Genomic DNA, 19,438 nt, shown 5'->3' with positions numbered 1-19,438 from the left:
AGTGGAAAATTTCAAGGCACTTCAGTGGGCCTTTAAAGATCCCGCTCTGATTTGATGCATTAAGGCAGTTATTTAGTAGTGCTTGCATCAAAAAACATCAAGGTGGGGGTTTTGCTTGGGCAAGTAAATGTAAAACACTAATATAATATGTATAATATTTTTAAAGTCAGAATGTAACCGAAGTTGCAATCGTGTTTTCTTCACTATTGTGATGTATGTCTGACTGAAACGGTTTCTGTAACAAGAAAAAAAGACTTGGATTTTGTCCATCGGGAAATGATTGGATCGTTGGATTATTGTGGTTTGCTATTGGTCGATTTCATGTGAGTGACAGGTTGTCCCACCCTTGTGCCAGTAAACGTGTCATCAGAGAAAAGAAGAGATGTTACCGCAAGAGGGAGGGGAAGTTATTTTGATTAAAGATAAATGAAGACATGAATTAACAAAAAATAATAATGATGATGAACATAGTTAAATCATTTATAATAAAAACAGCTAAATTCCATAAAAAATAGGAATTGTCCATTTCGAACTGAATTATGTAATGACTTATCTTAACAATCTTATGCTTTTGCCAGCCAGGAGCCAGCTAGTCAAAACGTCAGGGTTGCCTTGAGTCCACCTGTTGCACTGATAACCCATGTGGTTATATCATCCGTTGCACGTGGTTAGAGGAGTCTTTACTGATGAAAACTACCTCATTCATTCAATATTCATTTTCTTCATGACTTTTATCCTGTAAGACTTTCATCATATGCACTACAGAAATGTTATATGTTTCTTCAATATGGACACTTTTGGTCCTGTGAACTTTATAAAATAAAGTTAATCACAAAGTTAAAATCAATTGTATATTTGATTTGTCTGGTAAAAATCTATTATTTTACAGTCTATGGGTAAAATGCCAAATAGTCGATACATGCATCAACAGAGGATTTATCATTATATTTGGATTTGGGACAAGGTAAAAACAATCAAATCTGTTCAAAAAAACAAAACAAAAAACTACTGAAGATATATATAATAATAATCCGCCATTACATGTGTTGTATTCTGTGTAACGTGCACACATGAACCCGCATGAGGACGTGACAGCACAAACCAACCAATACAAACGAGGCGGAAATCTGTCATATGTGAGGACGTCGGCGTATACTGTAACGTGATTGGTCCTACTGTATCCAGGTCCACGTGAGGTAACGCCTATTTAGGCACGTCACAACTGGTCGTATAAAAGTGCTTCGCGGCAGCGCGCTGACGCAGCCCTACTTTGTCAGGGAAAATGTATCGCTCGCGCTCCAAGTGTAACACCGGAATCGCTTTTAATTCTTTCCTTTTCACTGTGCCACTGGAATATACTCAACTGAAAAGACATTATAGTAAAAACTGGTCGTGTATTGGTTGATTTTTCATCTGCGGAACTACTCATTTAAGCAAGATGCCACGGGCCAAGAAAAGGAGCGGCAGAGGTAAGTAGGGTGGGAATGTCTGCAAATGACCGGTTGTTTTTTGTGGCCTGCTGCGCGAAAAGGATTTTGGGATTTGTAGTTCTTTACGCGTCGAATCGCAATGAAATTGGAGGAAGAGAACTACAATTTCCATGACTACACAGCCGGGTTTGGTTGACAGCCAGGAGTGTCTTTCTTTTGACACAAACAAAAGAATAATACAAAGTGTGAGCCATGGACGGTCGAAAATTTACGTTTGTGTTGTTTTTAAATATGATGTTTTATTTTAAGGTAATGTTTAGTTTTAAATGATTGGGTTTACATAAACCGCTTGTCATATTAACGGCATTTATCAAACGACGAAAGATTAACAGATGAAACTAAGATTATAGTTATACGGTGCACTATGATGAATTAATAACAAAATAATCTAATCGGATGATTCAACTCAAAATATGATTGATTGCTTAAGGTCAATAAATAAATTGAATTGATCTTTATGTTATGAAATGTCAAATAGGAGAACGCTACTGTAATGTTTGTTTAATCTTTCAGATGTCAGAGTGTGTGTTTGAGGTTATTTCAGGCCATGCTGAAACACTTATGTAACACAGGCCTGTTTTGGGACCAAATAGAGGACAGGAAGAAGGAACTAGGAACATGAAGTCCACATTTTTTCAGCTGTAGACGTGTATAAATCAGTCTGTAGTCTGTTATTAGATGTTCTCAGCCCATCTGCTCGCTGGATTTGCACAAGTCTTTGAGAAGAAGAAAGAGACTGTGTTCAGGCACCCTGCTGTACTCCTTCCCACCATCCCACACGTTGTTCTCTCTGTATACCTGCTGTACTCTTCTATATCTACTAAACATATTTACTTTTGTCTGAGAAATCTCACACAGGGGCTGTTTTGTTTGCATAAGTGCCCTCTGACCTTGCCGAACAGTACGAGACACTTTGTACCTTCTGCGGATATCTGCATTTTGCAGGACTGATAACACTTGGCTGAGTTCACTACATACATTTAAAGACTTGATGGTTCTTTAAGGTCAAAGTGACCACCACCCACAACATATTACCACCTGAAATTATTTGGAAAACACTTCTCTGTAAGTGCCATTACAGGGTTGGTCAGCATTTAAGGTCTCCTAAAATGAGGAATAATTTCATTGTTCTAAAGAAGATATATATATATATATATATATATATATATATATATATATATATATATATATATATATATATATATGAAATATTATATAATTTTTGTAAAGAAATTAATACTTTAATTCAGCAAGGATGTATTAAACTGATCAAAAGTGAAAGTAAAACATTTGTAAATGTTAAACAATATTTTTCCGATAACACTATTCTTATGAACTTAAATATGGAAAACTTCTGATGTAATTGCATTAAATACTGTATACAACTATAGAACAATTCAACAATAGTGTATTTAACATCAATTTTTTTTATTTATATATATATATATATATATATATATATATATATATATATATATATATATAAAAAAGTTTTTACATTTGTGTTTTACTTCTCCCTATAAATACTTTGGTCAGTTCAAAAATAATTTATGCAATTGTATATCAAAAGAGCAGTTTCCTGTCTATCCTTGTATTGTTCAACTGGTTGAGGTTGAAATGGGATTTATTTTTTATTTTTTTAAGTAACAAGTAATCCTTTTTAGAGAGGGTAATTAGTACAGTAATCTAATTACACTGTCTGAGATGTAATTAGTAGCTAGTAATTACTTTTTTAGAGTAACTTACTGTTACTGTGATTTATACTTCACTGTATAATTTATACATTAATGTATAATCACTGTGATTTGTCAACACCGAATATTCGGTTGGATTATGCTGCTCTGCATAAACTCCCATCATGTCCCTGCATTAGAATACAGTGCATAAATAAATGATGCCTGATCATTTTAGTCTGACTGTAGCTGTTTTATTGGCACATGTTCGGCATTGATCTGAAACTGCCACTGAGTAATGCAGCTATGCAAAGGGGTTGATCTTAAAGAACGAGGCAGCGTCAACAAAGGTTAAAGTTTGCCGTCTGTTTTTGCAGGGGGACAACAGGGAAATGTCCAGCCGTTCAGTGATGAAGACTCATCTAGCGAGACCCTCAGTCACTGCAGCAGCCTCAGTGAAAGAACCAGTGCAGCAGAGGAAGGTGCGTATTTACAGTCTCCTTAAGATTTCTGCATTGGCTCTTGTGGACGACTTCGTGGCATGATATTAGAGATGAACATTTATGATTATCACTCCTCCTATTTGACAGCTGGTGAAAGTGAAGAAATGGCTCAAGAGGACTTCCAGTACAAACTGAAGGTGTACATCGACAGCACAGTGGATAAGAGGTTTGTGTTCTTTCAGATTTCAGAATCGAACTTGTAGTTGATTGCTCTAAATAATCTAGATGTCATTTCTGCTTCCTGCTGCGGTCTGAACTGAGTAATTATGCTCCCCTTCTAGTGCCAAGACCAGGCAAGGTGCCCTTGATGGACTAAAGACTGCCATGGCAACCAAAATCCTCTACGAGTTCATTTCCGAGAGAAGGATGACCATCACGGATGGCATTGAGCGCTGCTTGAAGAAAGGTTGGTTTAATTTGTGATTTTTGAATAATTGGAAATAAACCGTTTTCTTCAGATGTTGCCATGACATCAGTGCTGAAAGTTGAGCTGGCTGTTTGCGTCTGCAAACCAGGTAAAGGAGTGGAGCAGTGCGCCGCAGCCTCGCTGGCGTGTCTTCTGTGCATCCAGCTGGGTTCTGGGATTGAGAGCGAAGAGGTTTTTAAAACCCTTAAACCTGTATTTAAGACTATCCTCAATGATGGAGCTGCTAACATCCAAGCCAGACAAGCGGTAAACAGTCGTGTTCCTTTACTGCGCCTTTATAGGAAATAAAATGATTCTGAGAAATCAAAAATTTGAGATTGTAACAATCTGTTGATCTTGACTTTGTGTTCCAGTGTGCAACAGGTCTAGGCCTCTGCACTCTTGTTGCAGAAGATGATATCATGGTAAGCGTTCGAATGCAAGTGGGCAATAAAAGCCTTAGGGCATGTTTACATGATAACGATGTACTAAAAAACGAAACTCTTTTCCTTTCCTTTTTTTTTTTTTTTTTTTTTTTTTTTTTTTTTGCTTACAGACAACAGCGTTGAAGAAATATTACGCACCTATAGCCTGAACACATAATACGCATGTGCATAATGTCACTGTTTTCACAAATTCAAGTTTTTGTAGTTTACATGGAGACATTAACGGTATAATTTAAAAAATGTTTGTGTTTTCAGGCCCCCAAAACGCAGTTGACATGTAGATGAACGGCCAAAACGCATAAAGTTTTCAGTTTTTAGTTGAAAACGTCGTGTAAACAGGCCAAAGTATGGTCTTTTTACATGAGTACTTGAATTTAATTTCAAACCCATTTGCTGCTAATTGGTTTTCTGTGGACCTTTTTTGACTATCTTTTTGCAGATTATTTCCATACAGTGAACATTAATGGTGACCGTGTCTGTTAATATAAATATAAAATATCATGAAAACAGATCACTGAATCAGTGAGCTGAACTTGAGAACCACATCATTTGAGAACTATTCAAGTTTTGAGGCAATACGTTTCATTCATCTGGTTGACAAATCTGATTGATATATTCATTCTGGAATTGGGACTAATCTGGTTGAAGATTTAATTTAATGATCAAGTCAAAGTGGTTCCGGAGTTAACCGTAAACATGTTTTGAGTACTTTTTCTAAGCAATCAGGCATGTTGAAGGGTTTCACGATTGACTCAGACCTGATGATTGTCACCTCCAGGATGTGTACGCCACTATGGAGTGTTTTGAGAGCCTCTTCACCCACTCGTACGTCAGAGAAGATGGAAGCAGACCTTCTGTGAATCCTCAGACCACACACCTCCACACGAATGCTCTCTTGTCCTGGGCTCTACTGCTTACCATCTGCACCAGCAGCCACATCAGAGACACTGCACAAAAGTAAGTGCAGGAAAACACCGTTTTATGCCTTCGCTCCTTCATGGTACTGGTCTTTCAGGAGACTTTGGGACCTACAACTACGATACAACCTCCTTCCAGGTTTATTCTAACAAGCATATGCTACTGTTTTTCAGACATCTGGCTAAACTTCCACGTCTGTTGGAGAATGACGACGTCAACATGAGGATTGCTGCTGGGGAGACCATCGCCCTCCTGTTTGAGCTCATCAGAGATGTTGACCCTGTAAGTTGTGTAATTATTTAATTAATTGGATTTATTTAAATAAATAAGTTGTAATATAAATTTACATGAGAGATTTTATTATTTACAATTTTTATCTTCTTAAATGATTAAGATTTATTAGGGTTGTAACAGTTCAAATTTCTCACAAATAAATAGTAATAGTGATAAATTATTTACATTAAAAATGTATTTATTTAAAATAGTTATTTTATTAAATGATTAAGATATTTATTAGGGGTGTCACGGTTAAAATTACTCACGGTTTGGTTTGTATCGTGGTTTTAGGGTCACCGTTTCGGTACGGTTCGGTGTGTGCTATCTGCTATGGTCAGGAACAAAAGGACTACTGTTGAATAAAACTAAAGAAAATAAGAACAAATAATCACTACAAAACTACAAGTAATGGCACAAATAAATACAACAAGCAAAGATACAAATGAAACAATCAGTGTTTTTACATCAAATGTAAAATAATATTGCATCTAATCTTCACTGTATAAATTAAATAAAGATTAATCCTTAAAATTACAAAAGTTATTAATTCAAGAGCAATGAGTGCTTTCTTTGGTCTTTTGCTCTTTGATTAACATTAAAAACAGACAGCATCAGGAATATTAGGCTGCTGTCACTTTAAGACATAATGCACAGATCCAATATACTGATACTGTTTACGTTCACTTAAGACAATCGACTGTTTACTGGGAAACTCTGACAAAGTTGCACAAAATTATGCAAACATGGCACAAGAAGACTTAAACGAGATTTAGGATTCACTCGCTGTCTGCTTTCCGTGTGCACGCTTCGGATAACTTCTCACGCAGCGTGCGTAATTATTATTTTAATTAATAAAAATATGTGATATATTACATTTGAATACATTTGTATAATTTGCTTATTTTAATAGTTCAGTGAATTAAATAATTTGCCAATGACAAGGTATTGGTCTCATTTTCTTTACCTTCACAGGAGTTTGATTATGACGACTGGGAGTCATTGTGCGAGAAGCTGAACGCATTAGCCACTGACTGCAACAAACATCGAGCCAAGAATGATAAGAGGAAGCAAAGATCTGTCTTTAGAGATGTCCTCAAGGCAGTTGAGGTGAGATGGGAACTGAATAGTTGACAGGAGACTCGTGGTTGCTGTAGTTCAGACTCTGACGTCTCTTCTGTGTCGGGAACAGGAAGGGGATTTTCAGAGCGAGACAATCCGCTTCGGCACAGAGCGAATGGTCATCGACAGCTGGGTTAGGAAGAGGACTTATGACACCTTCAGAGAGTTTGTAGGCTCCGGGATGAACTACCATCTACAGGTAACGCTCTCGGATGTTGAGAATACATCCAAAAAAGGAATCTTCAAAGTGATTTTTAGAAGTGTAATTTTCTGACCGCAGGCCAACGAGTTCATAAGAGATGTGTTTGAACTGGGACCACCGATGTTGATCGATTCTGCCGCTCTGAAAGCCATGAAGAGCTCCAGATTGGAGAGAGTAAGCAAGCGGCTTCTTTTCCACATGTAGCTGTTTTTCACTGTATTGTGTTTTAAGATTTATTTGGTTTTTCTTGTGATGTAAATTATATCCCTTTATTTATTTATTTTTTTATAGCACCTCTACAATGCAGCGGCGTTTAAAGCTCGAACCAAGGCCAGGAACAAGTTTCGGGACAAAAGGGTGGATGTTGGGGAGTTTTAGGAAGTTTTGTAAAGCACATCAATTTATTAATTTTTTTTTTTTTTTTTTCATTTTAAGCGTTTCTATTCTTCACATTCCTTACATAGTCTTTATATATATATACATGTATGTACGTATACATTAAATGTTAATATTTGCTATCCATGAATTCACTAATTCATCCTAGACTCTAATTTATGTCTGTATTTAAGTGGTGTTTGTTTCACAGTAGGTTATGTATTGTACAGTATTTATGACTCTTTTGTGTTAATTTCACAATGGGCTGTACTGTAGTTGCAGGGCTGTGCACTAAACAAACAAGCACACAAAAAGATGAATAAAGTTAGATGAAGTAGATTTCCCCTATTCAAAAGTCCTGGTTTGTTTTCTTCCGTCCGTGTCGTTATGACGGATGGCTCATTTTAATAAGACGAGACGCCTTGAACTCTCTCAAAGAAGCGGTTAAATTAGACTTGTGCACTTTCTGCTGTCTGTTTGCTTCATTCACAGTTGTCATGGACACCGATCCACTCAAGCTGATATAACCAGTCAATGTTTTGTAAGAAAGCATACATGTCAGCACCACATGACATGTTGACATGGACACGAGGACACTGTATTGCTGCGTTCACGCCGTGTCGTAATTACCGTAATCTGGAGATGACAACGCGTGGCGTTTATATTCAGAGCTGTTCACGTCCTCGGACTGGGAATTGTTTCTTTGGCAACACTATCAATGCCTAAATGAATCTGCAGAGGTCAGGTGGTACAAGTAGGAGCTCACTGAAAATTCCCATTTTACAAGCTGTAGTTACGAGCTCTATGAAGACGTGAACGCTTTTTACAAGTTGAAATCGTAATTGCTGTGATTACATAGCATTACCACCCAAAGATTCTTTTCCATGATTATGAATGACTTTAATAGATCATATGCTATTCTGAACATAACTAATGTAAAACATGCACTTACTGTTGCATTGCATTCTGGAAGATATGCAGGTGTATTGTCTATATTTACATTATGTGAAAAAACCCAAAACAATTGTTATAACATCTTACAGTCAAAGCAGTCTTATTTTATATTTCATATTTTAGCACTTTAACTTAAACTAAATTAGAAATGTTGCCTTGACAACTAGCTTAAAGTATTTTATTTCAATGTTTATTTCATTTTTAAGTAATTAAAGAGTAATTATACTCTCATTATAGTATCCCATAATTATAATCCCATTATAGTAATTATAATTACTTATAATTAAAGTAAGAGTATGCAAGTATGCTTTTCCAAAAAAAAAAAAGTTTTTTCATAAGGAAATACTAACATTAAAGGTAACTTAACTAAAACTAAATAAATAATCAACCCTTTCATGCATGCATTATAAACCACAGTCAGGATTTTTTTTTTCCTAAACTGCAGCGGAAAAGCAAACAGAGCCAAAGTAAAGTGAGTCGAACCGAGTCATGCCACGCAGTGGAAAAGCACCATAAGATCAGAACTGGCGAATTTGTGTCCGTGAGATGTCAGTGTCAATTTCATTTATATAGCACCATTCATCACAACCTATGTTGTCCAATGTGCTGCACAATGAAGACATAAGACAATACAATATAATTAAGAAGAAAAATAATGCAATATAACTTCCTCATTTATTATTATGCCAATTCGCAAAAAAAAAAAAGAGTTTTTATCTTAGATTTAAAAACAGACAGTGATGATAAAGAGAGGAAGAGCATTCCACACTGAAAAGGCGCGGTCACCCCTGCATCTCAGCTTCGACTTCGGAATACATAACAATCTCTGGTTGGACGACCGGAGAGACAGAACAGGACGACATTCAGCTAATAAATCCGAGAGGTAAGGAGGGGCCAGACCGTTTAATGATTTAAACACCAAAAGAAGAATTAAAAAAAATCACTCGATAACGTTCGGGCAACCAGTGCAGAACTCAAAACCGGCGTAATGTGGTCCCATAATAGTACTGGTTAAAAGTCTTGCAGCTGCATTTTGAACTATCTGCAACCGGGATAAAGCTGACTGGCTAATCCCAAAATAAAAATCATGACTCAGCCGACATATCGGGTCCCTAATGAACGAATAATTGAAAGTGTGGGAGAATAATCAAATAGCTAAATTAATAAATAACCAATATTTATGATTAGTTCCTATTTGGAAACAGTCTAAATTTAATAATCATTTGAAATGGGAGTCCGATTTGGCACGGAGCTGAAATAAAATTTTAACTAAATTCTAATAAATTAAGTGAACTTAACAGAAGCACCAGAAAAGACCTACACGTAACTTATCATAGTGTAATGTGTGTTGCGTTTTGGGATATTGTCTTGACAACTAATTAATGAGACTGATTGAGAAATGAGAAACACCGGGGCGGGAGCTGTAGGCTATATTGAGAGACTGGTGGTGGAAAAGGGTTTAAATGGAGCGCAAAAGACGATGAAAGGAGGCTCGGTTCTAGTTACATTGTTAACAACAAGACAGCGGTACTCACCTTTTTTTGGGGGGGGAGGGGGGTGTCGTTCGCGGTCGGTTAGGGCCGCCGGCGATGAAGATAGATAGATAGCGGGTGCGGGGAGAGAGAGTATAGAGATGGGAAGTTAGGAGTGCCGTCTCTACTGTGCTGAATGCTGATGCTATTGAACTGCAAAAGCCCGGCTGGACTTTGCCCTTTTGGATCTGACCTATGGTGGGATTTCCCCTTGTGTGACGGAGACTGTCAGAAGTCAACGTGAGTGCTTAAGTGACGACACACCTCGACGAGTCTATTCAAAACTAGAAAATGAAATTTGACCTCTGAGTAATACTGGAAAGTTAGGCTACTATAAATTACTGCAACACCTCTCTCTTTGTCTTTCAGACAAGGCTAATCTTGGGTGGGTAGACTCATTTAAAATAATGTAATCGTCTGGTTTTAACCAGGCTTTTGTCAAACACAGCGCATCTATGTTATGATCTGTGATCATATAATTTACATAAAGTGCTTTTGTAGAAAGGGTATCAAATCTGTTTTTTATTAGTTGAACATCAATTACATTTTTACCCTTAAATGGGTTTGGAAGTTTTTTGTTTTCTAGTTCAGGGAACAGACACAGTCTATGATTATATGGTGAAAGTCTCTGTGTTCAGATTTATCTGACTCATGTGATGTGAGGCGGCTAGCAGACAGTCGGTTTAGCCAGTCTGTCTTCTTCCTCACCTGGGCTCCAGTTAGTCAAGTTTCAACTTTAAGACTATATTACCAGAGAGAAGAGCAGCACCACCCAAAGAGGAATGAACACCATGTATTTTTAACAGGTCAGGTCTGCCACAAAAACGTTTAAATTGTCTATGAACCCATATGTGATTCTGCGGACACCAGCCATTGAGTGACGACAGTCTGCTATGTATCTCATCACTCCAGCAAACAGGGAGGGGGCCAGAGCATATTACAATACAGTCTGTCATACTTGCTAGTTCACACGCCTCTTTAATGTTATTTTTAATGATCTCATGGCGAAGTTGGACATCACTAGTAATATCGTTAGTATTTATGATTAACATTAGCCAGCTCTTTTAAATTTGCTTTGATGTCAGGAGCTCTGGCTTCCAGCTTCTTGTGAACTGATACAGTCTTCTGTTCTTGTGTGGGCTCAGTGTGGGGTTGGTCTGATTGATGCCTGGGTGGATTTCGTCATCGTCCTCTTGGGCTGGTTGTTCCTTGGGGCGTTTGTCACTTTCCTTTGGATGTCCAGTTAGCCTCCCATGAACCTTTTCTCTTTGAGTTTCCATACGGCCGTGGCTGGTTCCAGGAATTGTCAAAATGGTTTTCGTGCAGCCATGACTGGTCCCATGATTTCTCAGTGGCATCCCGATGCGTGTGGCTGGTCTCCTTGAATTGTACCAGCGGTTGTTTGGGTCTGACACTGGCGTCCCGTTCTTTGCTGAAGGAGGGCTCTCTTTGTTCTTTAGCAGCTTGGTGCTTTCGTGATGTTGGGTGCCCTCTGGGGCCAATCCTTGATGTTGAGTGTTGAAATCACAAACTGCTGGTGGCTTGGTTCCCTTTTCTGAGGCCATAGGCTTTGTGTGCCAGATCCCTCAACGGTTGCATAGTCATTGTGTGAGGGCAGGCATGACGCCTAGATAGTGGCTTACTCCAGGGTGGAGGTTTCTTAGGAAGAGGGTCTTGACGTTTAAGTCCTCATCCATGTCAGTTTCATTGCGTGCACTCAAAGTACGCTCGTCTGAGTCAAGTTGAAATAGGCTTGGCTTGTCTCATGCCGGACCCGCTTTGTTTCTAGGGTGGCTACCAGTCCTTGGTCTGACTCTGCAAACTCTTTGAGGGCTAATAAATCAATTTTTAGTACATGAAAGATAAAAAATATACTGAATCTCAGACATTAACTTACACTTTTACATGGGTATTTACATACACAAACAACCACTACTGTTGTCACGGGAAGCCTTCTTTATATTGTACCAACTTATAAATGCACTTACTATATGAATACTCCGATACCGCACATTAAGTTTGTGGCTTGCATCAAAAGTGTATTCTACTGTAAAACATTCAGCCTGGGAGAATATTGGTTCTGTGTAGCCATTCTGAATAGAAGTAGAAATAATAACAAAACCAGTGTTTTTATTAACCACACCAAAAATAATATTGTAATTGACTGGATCCCAATGAAAGAAATAGCGCATATTATTCAAACATATAACTTTATTTTATAATAACATCAAACTGCAATGGACTGTAAAAAAAAAGGGGAAAAAAAAGAATTATTAGCAACAGTGTCTTATACACCTGAAGGTTAATTTTCTCTTAATGTGATCTTTTAAACAGCAATTCACTCTGTAATTATTCTTTTGTCAAACGTATATTTTACCTCACTCTCCAACTGATTTCCAGGCCCAGTTCGTAAAATGTCCCAATAAAACATTTTATACGGTCCAATCTTTGACAAAAGCACATTAGCCTTCATCCCACTCCAAGCTTTAGAAACATCTAAAAGAAACCATATGGATTGATTATTACACAAAAGCTTGTATACTGAAATTTATTTATCCCCTGGTAGAGCCAAAAGGAATTCAGTAAATGAAATGAATTCAGTCATTTCAAAAGAAGTCACATTTTGTGAAACACATTTATGAATGCTTGCTACATCTGATCCAGGAGCTGAGGGGGCTGGTGCCATAGCAGGGGGTGGTATAGGGGCAAGAGCTGGCACTGGTGCTGGTGAAGAAGCAGTAGTGAGAGCTGGTGCTGGTGTGAGATCTGAAGCAGCTGTTGGGTCATGTTCAATTGCAGGAATTGAAGCTTGTGTGGAGCAAGCATCAGGGGCAAAAACCTGCAGGGATTTTCTTTTGCATTGTCTATATCATTTATTCATTTTACTAAAACACTGCATAATTGTAACCATTCCACAAATTAACTTAATGATCTCATGAAAAACTGTCAGCCAACATTAACCGTATGACCGCTTTCTTCCTATGGAATATCAGTTAACAAACCTGTTATGTCTGAAAATGTTCAGCATTGGGTCCCGTTGGACTATGTTTTGTTATGCACTGTGAGTGACAGGTTACTGTGCCTTTAAAGCTTATTGCATTGATTTACGGCAATGGTCGTATACTGTACGTTTCACGTCAGTTGATAAACGGCAACATAAACAAAGCTACACGGTGTGATTATTGACGAGGATGTCTGAACTTGTCTTACCACCTCCGCCACCTTTCCTACCTGTTCCCGGTGATCCAGCTGTTCCCTGGGATCGCTGGCTGACGTCGTTTGAGGATTATTTGCTGGCTTTGGGACACTCGGATCTAGCGGAGGCGAGGAAGTGCGCGCTTCTGCCCCATTGCCTCAGGCAGGAAGGACAGCGAATCTTCGCCACGCTCACCTTATCGGATGATAAGTACGTCACAGCCACGGCCGCCTTGAAGGCTCACTTCAGCTCCGGAAGAAGCCGGCGGATGCACCGTTTTGAGTTTCGTCAGAGGACACAAAAGCCGGGTGAGACCGTTGCCCACTATGTATCAGCATTACGTGAGCTGGCTAGACTTTGTGAGTTTGGGGCTTTGGAGAATGGACTTATAGTTGACCAGTTAATAGAGAAAATGTCATGTAACCAACTGAGGGAGAGACTTTTACTAGAGCCAGACTCCACGACACTAGCGGACGCTTTAGTAATTGGGAAACAGTTGGAAACGGCTCTAATGGAGGCGCGCAAGTTCGGCCGCGCTGTGCACGAGCCTGTGACGTCATCACCACCGTCAGTTCAGCACACAGGGACTGCAGCAGCGGCTGACAGGGTGAGTGACAGTTTGGACGTACAGAGAGTGGACAGGGGGTCCAGGGAGAGTGGGCACAAAAGCTGTAGCAACTGTGGCTCCCCTAAACATGCAACCAGAGATCAGTCATGCCCTGCCCAGGGAAAACGTTGTCGTAACTGCAACAAGTTGAACCATTTTGCACGCTGCTGTCGCTCCTCTCCAGCTTGCCATGATACTGCTGCTGTTCCCATAAACACTGTACAGACCTCACAGCCTTCGTTCAAGCTCTGCACATGCCATGTGGGCACAGCTCTCATTCCACTCCTCGTGGACACAGGGGCTAAAGTGTCAATCCTGAACAAATGCACATATGACCGCTTCTTCAGTCACGTGCCTCTGGAAGCTGCGGCTAAACCCTTGTTAGGCTACGGCCATTTTCCCATCTCCACTCTGGGTGTGGCCTGCCTTCCCGTCAGATATGATCAACAATGTGCGCCTGCCACCAAGTTCTGTATTACCCGGAAGGGAGCTAACATTATGGGCCTAGACTTGTTCCTTGCCCTGGGTTTTACTGTGAGTGATGCTAGGGGCCTGCATGTCCTGCAGGTCGCCGCCTCCTGGTCTGACCGCTACCCACAACTATTCAACGGGCTGGGCCACATGACTGGATTTGTACACCAGCCCACTGTTGACCTGGCAGTCCGCCCTGTTATCCAGCCCCTACGGCGCATTCCCTTGGCTCTCCGTGACGCGGTGGAGGCCGAGCTGCATCGCCTGGTGGAGGCGGACGTCATAGAGCCCGTCAATGCCTCGCCGTGGGTCTCTAACCTGGTGATAGCCAAGAGAAGAGGGGGCGGACTGCGACTCTGTGTCGACCTCACTGACGTTAACAAAGCCATCATTCTTGATAAGTACCCCCTACCTACGGCTGAGGAGCTCACTAGCCATTTCCATGGCTCCATTGTTTTCAGTAAGATGGACTTACGTAACGGCTACCTGCAGGTTCCCCTAGCACCGGCCAGCATGGACCTTACAGCGTTTGTCACGCACGTGGGGGTTTTCAGATTTAAACGCATGGCATTTGGACTGTCATCAGCCCCGAGCTGTTTTCAGAAGATAATGTCACTCATATTGGCTGGTATCCAGGGTGTCTCCATCTACCTAGATGACGTGGTGGTGCATGCGCCCTCGACCACACTGCATGATGATCGCCTGGAGCAGGTCTTTCAGCGTTTCGAACAGCATGGGGTCACACTGAACTCTGAGAAATGCATGTTTGGTGTTGAGGAGATCGAGTTCCTGGGCTTCAGGCTCTCAAAGGAGGGCATCGCCCTGATTATGTCACACACTGAGGCCATTCTGTCCCTACCAGACCCGCAGTCGCCATCCCAGCTGTCTTCCTTCCTGGGGATGGCCGCCTACTACCTCAGATTCATGCCACACTACTCTGACTCAACGGCCCCCCTGCGCCAGCTGCTCAGGAAGGATGTTACATGGGACTGGACCCCGGCCTGCCACGAAGCTGTGCGCATCATCAAACGGCAGCACACGTCCCCACCCACACTGACCCATTTCAGCTTGACCGCGCCCACCATGGTCACCTGCGACGCCTCCGGGGTGGCGCTAGGCGCTGTGCTCTCCCAGACTCATGAGGGGGTGGAACGCCCGGTGGCTTTCGCCTCACGGGCACTTACTACAGCTGAGCAGAAGTATTCGGTGGGGGAGAGGGAGGCCCTGGCCTGCCTGTGGGCATGTGAACGCTGGCATGTTTACCTGTATGGGAGGCCTTTTAACATCCGCACAGACCACCAAGCGCTGACGGCACTGCTGGCAACTCAAGGCTCGGGGCACAGGCCCATGAGACTGCTAAGGTGGGCTGACAGGCTGAACCAGTATAACTTCAGTCTGGAGTTTATGCCTGGGCGAGCCAACACGGTGGCCGACCTCCTGTCGAGAGCTGTGTCGGTGACGAAAGATACAGGCGGGGTGACATCAGACACAGAGAGCGACGAAGACTGGGTCCACATCCTGCATGGGCCTCTCAGTTCAGTAGTCACTCTGGCGGAGCTGCAGCAGGCCTCAGCTGCTGACGAGGCCCTCACAACTCTCCGTACCTACGTCCAGGACGGCTGGCCTGCCAAAGTGGATGACAGGCTACTCCCCTATTACCGCTTCCGTAACGAGCTTTCCTGCTGGGGAGCGGTGTGCCTGGCCCGTGGCCACCGTGCGGTCGTTCCGGAAATTCTCAGGTCCAGAGTGCTACACATGGCGCATGAGGGGCACCTGGGGGTGGTCAAGGTGAAGCAGCGCTGCCGTGACACAGTGTGGTGGCCCCACATAGACTCTGATGTTGAGGAGCTGGTACGTAACTGCGCTTGCTGCCTCCTGAGTGGGAAAACTGGTCAGCCTGCCACAGCTCCTCTCACCCCGACCTCTTGGCCGTCCTCACCCTGGGAACATATTCAGGTCGATCTCTGTGGAGAACTCCACGGGGCACCTGCTCACGCTCGCTACCTGCTGGTTGTGCACGACCTTCATTCAAAGTGGCCAGAGGTTTTTCAGCTGAGCTCCATCACTGCTCACTCCATCATCGACCGCCTGGACAACCTGTTTGGGCACTGGGGCCTCCCCAGTGTCATCACAACGGATAACGGGCCCCAATTTGTGTCTGGAGAGTTTACAGAGTTCCTCACGGTACGGTCCATCAAGCACATCAGGACGGCAGTGTATCACCCAGAGAGTAATGGGGGGGTGGAAAGACTGAACAAAACTCTCAAAAATGGAATACGAGCCTGTCTGGAGGAAGGGAAAACCTTCAGCGACGCACTCAACCAAACTCTCCTGACCATCCGGGCATCCAAGCATTCCACCACGGGAGTGTCACCTGCATTGCTCATGATTGGGCGTGAACTAAAGCAACCACTGGACTGCTTGAGAGCTGAGCCAGCTCCTGCACGTGGGAGCCCAGGGCTCCAGGAAGCCAGAGCTCAGGTAAAAGTTTCGCAGGCTCGGATGAAAGAGAGGTTTGATGCCAAGCACAGAGTGCAGATTCCCTCACTTTCTCCAGGGGTTTGGGTCAGGATCAAACACCTCCACCGCCAAAATAAGCTGCAGTCATACTGGTCAGAGCCCCTGCGGGTGACTAAGCAGTTGGGGCCAGCCACTTACAGACTGGAGAATGGGACTCGTTGGCACTCAAACCGCCTGCACAGAGTCGCAGTTCCCTCAGCACCTGCATCACCTCTGTCCACAGCAGCGGCTCTGGGTTGGCAGCCTAGGCCAAGAGCTAACCGGTTGGGGGGTAATCCACCAGCATTGCCTGACGCCGTTTCACGGCCAGCACGCCCTCAGAGAATGAGGGTCCCGCCTGTCTGGCATGGGGACTATGTGACAGGGTGATAGTGACACTGGGGAATGTGAGCTAAAAGTTATGTTACAGTTTCCAGGGGGATGGGGGGAAAATGTTATGTCTGAAAATGTTCAGCATTGGGTCCCGTTGGACTATGTTTTGTTATGCACTGCGAGTGACAAGTTACTGTGCCTTTAAAGCTTATTGCATTGATTTACGGCAATGGTCGTATACTGTACGTTTCACGTCAGTTGATAAACGGCAACATAAACAAAGCTACACGGTGTGATTATTGAGTCCTTCGCAAACACAATAGCTGTGTCCCAATGTGAAGTCTGCATCCTCCGAAGTCCGTATTTGAAGGCCGATTGCGTCACAGCGGCGCGTCGAAACGTCACAGCGGAGCGACGAAGGATGTCCCAATTCAAAGGCTGCACACTTCGGAGGTCGCATTTGAAGGCCGATTGCGTCACCGCGGCGCTATGAAGGCTGTCCCAATTCAATTCTGCATCCTCCGAAGTCCGTATTCGAAGGCCGGTTGCGTCATCGCGACGCGACGAAGGCTAAAGCGACGCCAAATGCACCCTTCGTTTCCCCGTGAAAGGAAGGATACATAAATGGACACTTTGCGGACTATCCTACCCCATAATTCATCGCGCGGCGGTGACGACAACATTTTTATAAAAATAAAAAAAAGACGGCCGAGAGTTCGCTGGTGGACGGCAAATTCACATTTAAATGTAAGTATTATGTTTTCATTTACTCAAATAACTTAGCTAGTGAAACCTGAGTTAAAAGCCACAAGTTTTTCTTTCTTATAAACTTCACCTTAACTCCATCACCATTGCGTGGCTTCATTTGTCAGGTGGTCTGAGGCAAAACTTGTGCTAATAGTTTAATAATTGTTTCAGGGAGCAAGGAGCAGACAGCTCAATTTATTAAACTGCAATTTAAAAAAAAAAAAGAACTAAATAAATTAAATGACATTTTATTGTAATATTTGCACTAGTCTGTCAAACTTGTGTAAATAAGAAATATCACTCACCCTATAAAGCCCACAACAATAGGAAAAGCAGTACCATAGATGAGGCAATGGGGTTTCACTTGTATGTGTTTTTGTAGTGCTGTCATGCAAGCCATGTCTACAAAGGTTTTAACCAAATTTGAGTATTCATGAATATGATTTCTGAATATGAATGATTTTAAAAATACAAAGTAAGAAAGTTGAGATCACATCTTTGCTGAAATGTATTGTGCTGTTGTTGTTAACAAGCCATGGTTAATTTGCTCTGCCTTAGGATTGCACGTGTCCTGGGACAGGTGATGGTGTGAGTGGGAAACCCTCTGCTGAAACTTGGCCCTGGTTTGTCCTCATGGATGAGATGTTGGGACAGAGGCATTGCACCCTCATTGCCTCAATCCCTGAGGACACACCAGGGCTGAGTTCAGCAGTGTGTGACCAAGAAGAGGAGCCAGGGGTAGCAGCACCAGCACCACGAAGAAGGCGAGACAGAGAGGACGAGTTTTTGGACTTGAGAGAAGACATGGGACTGCAGAGGCGAGGAGAGCACAAGAGAGAATGGACAGGCTGTTTTCTCTTCTTGAAAGAATGATTGAAAAATATGTATATATATTATATTCTTTAACTTTTTTCACTTATATTTTTTTAAAAGGAAAAAAATTATGCAACTTTAAATGTGTAAATAAAAGAGGATTCATTGCTCTGGACATTGTTTATTTTTGTAATGACAGTCATAATTTCTACATGAAACAAATTCTTCTATAACGTTTTTCCCCCAACTATTTACAACAAACGTTAAACATCTCAAAATCAACATAAACATTTAAATTGTACAGTACATAAAATAAGAAAAATGATGTAGACTTATTCAGCTGAGTTGGAGACACTGGTGTGCTGCTGGACCGGGATGGGCTCCACAATAGAGTCCCTGGTAACGCCTCCTGCTGGTGGGACATCATCTGGGATGGGCTCCAGAGTGTTTGACTGCATATTTTCACTATCCACTAAGTTGTCTACCAACAGGTTTGCAGGGCTGACTCATGGAATAAATATTGAGATACTTTATTACACTGAAGTACTTTTAATAACCACTAATACCGCTTTGGCGAAAAACTACTAGTCATATATTTCTAACCCTAGTTAAGCAAAATTATCTTGCATACTCTAATGTACTTAAGGTATCAAGAGTAAAAGTAAAGGAATTCTGGAGGGGAAAAAAACTTGTCAGGGTTTTTATGATGGTTCTGCTTTTACATTACTGCATATGTTGCATTTTACTTCGGAATATTTTTAAGGTTGATACATTTATGTACTTTTGTGTAGTTTATTGTAAAACAATGCATCATATTGTAAAATAACATAATTTTGTAGTCCTGTGTGGGAAAATCACTTCGAGTAGCCTACCGGACC

The 19,438-nt window shown here is 41.8% G+C and overlaps 1 protein-coding gene and 1 long non-coding RNA gene across 2 annotated transcripts; both read left to right on the top strand.

The window, feature by feature from the left end:
• The first annotated feature begins 1,259 nt into the window (after positions 1-1,259).
• Positions 1,260-7,756, top strand: ifrd1 (interferon-related developmental regulator 1). Its single transcript, XM_084407167.1, has 12 exons — positions 1,260-1,469; positions 3,541-3,645; positions 3,754-3,832; positions 3,948-4,072; positions 4,182-4,339; positions 4,447-4,497; positions 5,297-5,475; positions 5,610-5,718; positions 6,685-6,819; positions 6,902-7,030; positions 7,112-7,207; positions 7,325-7,756. Exons 1-12 carry the CDS (start codon positions 1,439-1,441, stop codon positions 7,409-7,411), a joined length of 1,284 nt encoding a protein of 427 aa, XP_084263293.1. The 5' UTR covers positions 1,260-1,438; the 3' UTR covers positions 7,412-7,756.
• Positions 7,757-17,317: 9,561 nt separating this feature from the next.
• On the top strand, positions 17,318-18,735 carry LOC311289959. The gene is made up of 2 exons (XR_014627254.1): positions 17,318-17,747; positions 18,306-18,735. It is a non-coding gene; the product is annotated as an uncharacterized lncRNA (long non-coding RNA).
• The last annotated feature ends 703 nt before the right edge of the window (positions 18,736-19,438 follow it).

The sequence above is a fragment of the Rutilus rutilus genome (genome assembly GCF_951802725.1).
Source record: "Rutilus rutilus genome assembly, chromosome: 4".
Classification (NCBI taxonomy): domain Eukaryota; kingdom Metazoa; phylum Chordata; class Actinopteri; order Cypriniformes; family Leuciscidae; genus Rutilus; species Rutilus rutilus.
This window is presented reverse-complemented; position numbering and strand designations above follow the sequence as displayed.